Source organism: Arvicola amphibius, chromosome 4 (genome assembly GCF_903992535.2).
Source record: "Arvicola amphibius chromosome 4, mArvAmp1.2, whole genome shotgun sequence".
Lineage (NCBI taxonomy): Eukaryota > Metazoa > Chordata > Mammalia > Rodentia > Cricetidae > Arvicola > Arvicola amphibius.
Genome location: NC_052050.1, coordinates 100,815,408 through 100,824,773, shown reverse-complemented (window position 1 = coordinate 100,824,773; position 9,366 = coordinate 100,815,408). Strand labels below are relative to the sequence as shown.

Here is a 9,366-nt window from a genome sequence, read left to right as displayed (position 1 = left end):
GAGGCAGAGCATCACATGGAATACTCCAACTCACTGTCACCTAGATTTTTACACACACCAATAAATAAATAAGTAAGTAAGTAAATAAATAAATAAATAAATAAATAAATACATAAATACATAAATAAATAGGCTGTGAGTCTTTGGAAGGTTCCTGTCAATTAGCTAAGACCTTCAGGATTTATTTGAAGATTTTCCTCTTTAAACAAAATGCTCTTGCTTCTCCATGCACCTGTCTGCACTTGCGCTAAACGAAGGACTTTCAGCAGGACCCTCCTTCTTGGGACCCAATAGCTGTTGGCTCTAGGAACCAATCTGGAAAGCAACTTTGGGGGAGTCTAGGGAGGAAAAGATGGCACAGAATACCTCCCAAGGTCATCTGGTGGGATTGTGGAAATTCTGGGAGTGTCCTTAGGTATCCCCGACGTTGTAGCAGGCCCTTCAGAGTATTAATTGGCTGGGCTCTCCCACAAAGGGAAGATGTAACACCACTACTGTAGGAGAAACAGGAGGGAGGAGGCTGAGGACAGAGGGTGCACTTAGGAACAAGATCATCACTTGAACAACAGCGACACACTGAAGGCACCACCCACACTTACGACGTTTCACTCCAAAGCAGGTGAAGCTTGGCAGCAGCGGCAGCGACACGCTGAAGGGGAAAGGACATTGGGGACAGACGGTTCATAGTGGACAATTTTGTCATTGTTCCAGGCCTTGGAGGTGAAGGAGAAACACCAGGAAGTGGAGGCTTCTTAGTCCCCATCGCACCTCCTTTTACTCTCCAACTGCAAGTTTTCTACCCCTGGATAAAATTAACACTTTGTTTATTTTACGACTCACTTTAGAAGTTCATTTCTTAGTATTTCTGGACTGTCTGGCCATCATATAAAGCCCATCCCTCCCAACATCGCCGTCTTTCAGGGAGTTCTCTAGAATGTTCTTCCCTTCGTCAGGATGGTGGGCTTAGTGACTATTTACTTTGTGAGGACTTTGCTTTCAGCTTTGAAGGTATGCGATATTCCATCAGCGTAATGCTTAGGGTCGCCCTCACCCCTCCTCTGTGTTTGCAGGGACCAGGAAATGCTTGTGACCTGAACAAATTCCTCCCCAAGCACTCTGAAGCCACCCCTGCCCGTGTACCCACTCTCTTCCTGTTACCGGCAAGACAGACCTGGGGGATGGAGGGAACTCCATGGGCAGTTTGCCTAAGTTGTGCTACTTAGATAATGGATTTCAGTCTCCAGCTAGGGAGAAAAGGAAAATGAGCCCCCACAATTTAGGCCTGAAGCTGAACGTTCCCCCTCTGCTGTATTGCTGAATGTCCATGCTTCGGTCTCCCACAGCTGCGTGTTGGAGTGTATTAGGCGTGACCCAGGAAAAGCAGGATTCCGTATCACGAGTAGGTCTGTGGTTGGTTCCTGTAGAACGGAGTGTGTGTGTCTGCTGGGGGGTTGGGCAAGACCAGGAAGGTGTAGGTGGGATGGTATTTTTTGTCTCTCTCCGTTGAGTGTGGTCTCCAGGGTATTCCCTGAAGTGAAAGCTCAGACAGTCACTTCTGTTTTGCTGTTGGTGATGAAGTATGGCTGTGTGGGCGGGAAATGCTGGGTGCGAGTTCCTAAGGGGTCGCAAGAGCCGGACTCAGCTATGCCAAGCTTGCCCTTGTTGCCATAAGCCTGTCGCCGGAGAGACTGGTCACTGGGGTCCCAGGTCTTAAAGTTGGCAGTCGAGTTGTAGGCCAGGGGATGAGGGGGCATCTTGTTAGTGCGAGACTTCTGTCCATTCTGCTGGGCAGGCCCGTGCTCCGGGCTGAAGGCCCTGGTCTCATCTTCCACTCTTACAGGGTGCAGAGGGAGATTTCCCTTGGCAGCCAGCTCCGCCAGGTGCCTTCGCTTGGTGTAGAAGTCATCATTGACCTTGTCAGCTGCACAGTGGGGTGGGCAAATGGAGGGGAGAGAGAAGAGATAGTTAGGGAGTTAGACTGGTCAGTTTGACATCCAAACAAGACACATCGGGACTCCACCTGGAACAAGACAGAGGCAAATCGTGGCACCACGCCCTTCTCATGGTCCAGATCAGGAACAAGAGAAACGCAAACCCAATTAAACACATCTAGAACACTCTAATTCAACACTTCTTCCACCGCAGTTCCACACCACTTGCCCCTAACCTTGGATTTTCTGACATTCAAGTGTTGTTACTTCATCATTAAAATAATAATCTTCGCTAAAGAAAACAATGGACATGTTGAGAAATATGTGTATTATCTACCACTCAAGAGCAGCAGCAGCAGCGAGGGGATGGATGCATCTTCATGCGGCCTCTTCCAGACTTTGTTCGGACGTGTTGGATGCTTGAGGATGAGCATCAACTTCAGATGTCTTCTGAATTACTCTCCGTCTCGTTTTTAGAGGCAGGATCTCTCATTTTCACCAGAACTCATAGACAATGCCAGACGGCCAGTCAAGGAACCTCGGGAATTCCCCGTTTCGGTTTTCCCAGCACTGGGATTATGAGAGCAGCCACTAAACTGACTTTAAATGTGATTTCAAAGTTTCAAACTCAGGCGCCCCCACTTGTACAGAAAACACATCACCAACTGAGCCATTTCCTTGCCCTTCTCCTGGATTATTACTGGTTGGTATAATTGCTTTTGTTTTTGCTTTAAGTTTTAACTAGGACCGTGCTCAAATCCAGGTTCTGCCATCAGCATGAAGTGTAACTTTGGCTGTGTTACTTAAATTCTACCGCCTTCCACTTCTGCATGAGGAAAGTACTCATAATAAACACGAACAAAACACGTGTTCCACGGTGTTGTGTGGATGGTTAAGTGGTTTGGTGTGTAGTGAATACTTTTGGTGCTTCTGTCTTGGCCAGCGCTATTGTCCAAATTGCTTTAATCCCTCCTCTGATGGTCTATGGAGCACCCCAGTTTGCCATAACTTACTACCAAGCAACATCTTAAAGACTACATGTTATTTCGTTGGCTGTCAAAATGAACCCCTTTATTGTTGAAAAGTTAAACTGTGTCAATGTTGTGCTCTTATAAATAAAGCCGAAATGAAAATATTTTTATTTAAATCTTTCGAATTAAGATTAATTCCAAAACACATTTTCTTAATCTGTGTCAGAAAGTAGCAAACGGTGGCTCCCTGGGCACCACTGAAGTTAGATACCATCTGTTATTCTAAGTAATGTTTTCTTGTAAATAAAACCACACCCACTTACCTAGTGCCTGTGGCTCTGGTGTGGCTGAATGATTGTGTCAGACAGTCAGTGGCTGAGGAACCTGAAACACGTACTGCTCAGCCCTGTAAGGTTGTCAGACTCCTGATCTGGCTCACCTGATGCAGACTGTTTCTCCAGAGTGCAGTGCTGTTGAGGCCTTGCTTCTACCAACTATGAAGACTTGAGCCAGCTTCCACTGCTCCACCTTACCCGGTCCTTTATCGAATGATCTATTTTTCCTCTCCTCTTTGCCTGTCTTTGTTTTTTCATTTATTTTTTAGAATTTCTTAAAAAGTACTATATTTACCTCATTTAAACCCTCCCCCATACACCATTTCTCCCTTTAAATTCCATCTTCTTCAATTATTATTATTATTTCTACCTATATGGTGTGTGTGTGTGTGTGTGTGTGTGTGTGTGTGTGTATGCACAATCTGATGAATTCCCTTAGTGTTGCTGATATGTGCATGTTCTTGGGACTGGGTGGCTAACCAGTCAGGGGAATCATCCCTTCCTCAGAAGCCATTTATTACCTGTAGCTCTTAACCTAGAGGTGGGGCCTTATTTATTTAGATCCTTTTTATCTGATAATCTGATGGTTCCCCCTTTTTAATTTCCTTTTATTTTATCTTGTAATTTTTTATTTATAAGATTCTTTATGACTTCAGATTCATTTCTTAATAATGCACGTTTGAAATTGCATCTCACTAGGACGTATTTGTTGTTCATTTGCCTCTGCTGCTAACAGCTGACGTCCCAAAGCATTCTGTGTGAAGCTACAGATGTTTGGGAACCACAGCTCTACGTTCTCTCCACACTTCATCTTCCCATACAAAAGATGAGCTTTTGGGCTTCTGTACATGGGCTCTGCTACACAAACTAGGAAACTGACCGATCCAAACACATGAAATGACCCGAATGAGGTTACCCACAGCTAGTAGCTCAATCCTGGCAACAAAAGCAGCTACATGGGATCAAGGAGACAAATAGTAAGGTACCCAGAGCCATCTCTAAACAGGTTTAATCAGAATCTCTGGAAGACCAACCGAGGCACCCTTTGTCTTTAAATCCACACAAGCAATCCAAACCCAAGGCTGGGCTTGAGAACTCCAGGAGCAAACTATCACAGTGCTATAGGTAGCTCCTATAGAGAACCAACAGGCAATGGCTTCCCAGCACTCTGCTGGTCTCCTTGACCTCTCCCTCTGGAGAAACCTCTGGATAGGATCCTTCCACAGTATGTTCTTCCAAGGTGCTTGTCATTGCCCCCACTCTACAGCGGCTCCATACTCGGTTCACTGTTGCTTATCTTGCTCGCTAAACCTCCACAAAGGCCAGGCCAGGTCTGAGTTCTGTCTTCCCTTTCAGAATGCAGGGAAGCTTGGGCTCTGGCAAATATTGGACACAGACATTGTTCAGTGGTGAATGTATAAGCAAAACACCATAGATCACAGAGGAACACATCTGGTCAAAAGTGTGATGGAAAAATTCCCTTTCCTCTCCTCTCCCAGTCTTCTCTTGCTGAGAATCTCACTTACCTTCATTATGTACCTGGCCATGACCTTGCATGCTTGTTTGTGGGTGCTTACTTCTCAGACATTAGACTAGCCCAAGGTCTACTCATGGTTCAAAAGCTCCCATTTTCACAAATGGAAAGAAACGAATTATGAAAGAGGCAAGGACTTCTCAGAAAACTAGAAAGAGGAGTAAACATGGGGACATTTGAGCCTTGGGCTGTCAGAGAAGATGGGCAGAACCCTGCAGCTTCCTCCATACCCAACCTGAACTGGTCTCTTGGTGAATCTGGTATTGGAAACACCTTAGAAAGTATAAAGCAGATAAAAAGAATGTGTGTGGAATCTGAAATCAGAAAGACCATGGAGATGCCACTAAAAACACCTTATACCCATTTACTTAGGCTGAAACGGGACAACATTAAACTGTGATTAAACACTGTCAAACTTATTATGAGGAGCAAAGCATATTCAATATATATATATATATATATATATATATATATATATATATATATTACACACAGTAATCCCTAGAGCACAATATAACTTCTCAATACAATATTTTACCTACTTCTTGCCTGACTAGAGTAGCACAGAATTCTAATCAATATGTATTTATTGAGCATTTACTCTGCACCAGCCTACCTATGGGGCATGAAGTGAACATCTATCAAACCAATCTACTCCCATGTTGGTCAAGAGCTCAGTTACTCCGCGAAAGAATATACAGAAAATGAGTCATGGTCAGGGCAACTTCCATAAGAAGTTTTCTTTAAGCTGGCATGCAGAGGCGAGGAGTGAATCTTCACTGTGTCTCAAGACGGGCCAGAGTCCTCTGCAGTTCTTCCTATCAGGAGATAACGTCTATTTCTGCATACCTAGAACAGGGCCCGCTTTATCGCTTGCTTTAACTAGACTGCAGCAGTTCTGGGAACAGCTGCTTGAAGCCCTTCCTTGTGAAGCCCGGCTTCCTATCCTTAAAGGATAAGAAACCCACAGGCTTGCTACTCACATTCAACGCAGCCAACAACCTTCCAGGGACCAGATATCCAGTGAGAGCATCCTCCTGAACAACACAGCTACAGCCAGCCTGGCTAAGTCCGACCTAGAACATCCAGACTCAGAATCATGATCCCTATAAGTGGTGGCAATGCTGAGTGTTATGTGGCACTTGATAGCTGATACATAGCCACACGGCTGCAACATCCTGTGGGAGCAAGGAGCATGGCAGCTTTAGGAAACTGAAACGCCCAGTTGGTAGGGAAGAAAGCAAAATTAAACCACTGTCATCTAATGTCCCATAGGCAAGATTGTCTCATCCATGCCCGTTGATGTGGCTGACCGAATCCCTCCATGAGACTCTGAGGAGTTTTAAAGAAGTGAATTACAGACGTAGTTTTAGTACCTGGGGTAGAACAGACACCTCCAAAGGATGTTTTAAAGATGATTTCAACCACAAAAAGGTTATCGGAGGCCCGTGGGGTGAACCACCCTTCTGGTAATGCAGTGTTCATGAAGTTCCCACCTCCTACAGTATTCTGGCCCCTTCCTTGTGGAGTGAGATGAGAGGCTGCTTACCTGACGCACTGCATGTGTCTCCCTATTTTAATGTCACCTAGTGAAGGAAACAGCAGATTCACTGAGCGGTCTTATAAGCCCCATTAGCAAATATATTAACCTAATCAGCCCTGCTACCTCCTAGACAGATGGCTGACAAGCTGAGCAAGAAACAGATGCCATGGCCAGCCATTCAGCAACACTAGAACCCTCTGATTTGATTTTCTCTATATCTGAAAAAGAGGGGAAAGAAAGAAAAAGGTGCTTTCTTTCCAATGAGCCTAATTACCTTGAAGGAGCTGGGGCAATAAAATACAACTGTACCTTCCTCCATCTGTCTCTCTTGCAATTAGCAGCAGACACCATGCAGGTGCAGGTGAGGCGAACTCTGCATCTGGGGAGCCAGTTCCTGAGACAAGCAGCACATCTGAGGGTCTCAGTGTAAGGTCTCTCACCTACCTCCTTTCCTCGGGCCACAGGAATCCCCAGGTTGGCTTCTTACAGCTTATTCTCACCTGGTGATATTCATGAGTTTACCTGGAAAGCAAAGCCTCAGCCAGAGTTTTCACCAGCCCCTGCCTATCTCTGTCTTTGGATCAATAATACAATAAAATATAGCAGTTAATCTTCCGATTACATTTAACACAGGGCCCGCATTCTTTACAGAGCCCCCAAATGTGCACGACTGAGCTCTTGGTCTTTGTGCACACGCCTCTGTTCCATACTGATGGGAACCCATCACAGGATGCTGCAACAGGGTACCACAAACTGACTGGCTTTAGACAAGAGACATGGCCCTTAGTTCTAGAAATGTGTAGTTACCATGGTGGCAGAACCACACTTCTTCTCAAAGGTTTGCCTTTTGTAGTGTCTGTTGGTTGCTGGCAATTTGGGCCATCCATTGTCTCATAATTTCTGGCCAATCTCTCCCTCTCCCTCTCTCCCTCCCCCCTTCTCTGTGTGTGTGAGCTACTTTCTCTCCCTCCCCCGCCCCCCATGTGTGTGTGCTTGTGTGTTTCCAGATGTATTTCTTGTATGGTATCAGTCATTCTGTTATGTTCCACATTAATCTACTGTGCCTTTATTCTAATCTGGTGGCATTTACAACGATCTTCCTTGAACATGTTCACAGCCTGAGAAGACATGATCTCAGGAAGCACTATTCTACTCAGGATACATAGATTCCTTTCTGTTCTAGAATACAGAAGTATATCACAAGCCCTTGAACCTCACTCCTACTTCTGCTAGGTAAAGTTCATTTTCCAGCCCCTGACCAAAGCTTCCTTCCTAAGGGTCTCCTCGTATATCCAGGAGGAGCACTTCCCCGCATATCCCTCTGTTACGCCCATCATGCCATCATCCGTTTTGCTATATGACCTTTTCCTTCTGAGCCTTTTCTTGTCCTGTTCGCTAGAATACGAGGCAGAGCGCACCTGTTCCCACTGCTGTTTCTCAGACCCAGGGCCTCTTGCACAGCTGGCACTTTCTAAGTCAAGGGGTCAAACTGTAGCTCGTGCGTCCCACGTGGAGCTGTGAAAGCCACAGCACAGGACTGCAGTACTGAATCTGGGAGGGCTAAGATAAAACTAGGTAGTTCCCTCCTCCTTCCCCCACCCCCGCTTACCACTTCCTCCCTGGTAGACTGAAAGTATGAATTCAGGTACTTTGTCTAAGCAATAAAAATTCTAACCAGCTGATGGCACTATTGAGAGACAGTGGAAATTTTAGGAAGTAGAATTAGGACCCTGACACCCTTCCACCCACCAGGATACAAGTAGTGTCACAGGTCCAAAGCTACAGGGCCAAAAAGCCATGAACAAGACATCTGCAACAAAAATAAACCCTTCCTCAGTTTAAGATACCCCTCAGGTATTTTGTCACAGCAGGAGAAAGCCGAGTGACATTGCCCTGTGACAGTATGGCTATGCTAAAGTTGCAGGGGTGGTGGAAACCCGGGTCCCTGTTGACCCCTTGGGGCCACATGGCAGAGAAACACATCTTTCTCTTACGCCACTGTATTTGTAGAGTCTTCCAGTAATGGTAAGCAATATTTACTTGAACTTCTATAGAAATGATTTCTGGGTCTCTGCCTTTTATCTTCCTCCTTCGCAAGCTAAATTAAAAGTAAGAGGCAAAGTGGGCAGTTCAGGTTGTTTTTGGCATCCTCCAGTCCTTTGAAATGCATTCTGGGAAGCTGTCCAGGTTCCACAGTCCTCTCAGCAGGCAGGAGCAGGAAAGGCAGAGGAGGCGTGATCTGTCTAAGGGCTTCTTAGCAGGGCCAAGGTGGAGGGAGATAAGAAGACTATCTTCAGGGTCAGTTAGCAGTTTACTTGGGTCAGGGCCTTGGGAGGAGAGGGGATTGCATTTGAGCCAGGTGCTAATGATGCTTTTTCCATGGAGCACCCTGTCATTTTTGCAGCAAGCCTCTATGAGAGGAAAAAACAAAACAAAACAAAACCAGAAACAGAAAGTGACATTCGGATTCCTTAACCCTGGAGGCCCTGGCGGGAGGTCTCGCTGCCTTTGCTGGAGAAGGTCCTGCCTGGCTTGGGCTTTACATCAAAGCTCTGCAGACCACCACAAATGTTTTATTGTAACTGCTGGTCCTCTGCATCCCTGGGCCTTTTGTTGCTTCCCTCAGACTGGCTGGCTGGGCAGTCTCCTGCTTCCTGCAGGGATGCTGAACAAAGGCGTATGGGCCGGACTCCAGCCAGGGCTAACCACAGAGCCTCTGACACAATGCCACTCAGAGAGGGCTGTGTCCATTCACTGCCTTCCTGGGTCTGGCATTGCTGCTACACAGATAGCTCTTCTCAAAAACCCACGATGTAGTTTGTCTTCCGACCTACTCCACGTTGTGAAAGGTACATGCGTGAGCTTCAACTAAAGCAACAGAAGGGAAAGGCTCCTCCTACCCCCTGCACCGACCTCCTTCTAATTTACTACCTCTTCTTGGAGGAGCTAAAGTCCACCCGTGAGGCTTCGGGTGTTGTGGTAGTTGAAGGTATCAAGGAATTTTTGCTCTTCTTTGTATCAGTTATTTTTCTCCTTGTGACATTAAACTCCT

General features: G+C 46.0%; 1 protein-coding gene across 2 annotated transcripts in view; it reads right to left on the bottom strand.

Annotated features, from left to right (window-relative positions):
- Window positions 1–1,541: 1,541 nt before the first annotated feature.
- Window positions 1,542–9,366, bottom strand: part of Shisa9 (shisa family member 9) — a 294,553-nt gene continuing 286,728 nt past the window's right edge. For both annotated transcript variants that reach the window (XM_038328916.1, XM_038328917.1), the window contains one exon: window positions 1,542–1,921. In XM_038328916.1, the coding sequence (XP_038184844.1) occupies window positions 1,542–1,921 (380 nt within the window). The remainder of the gene's footprint in view (window positions 1,922–9,366) is intronic.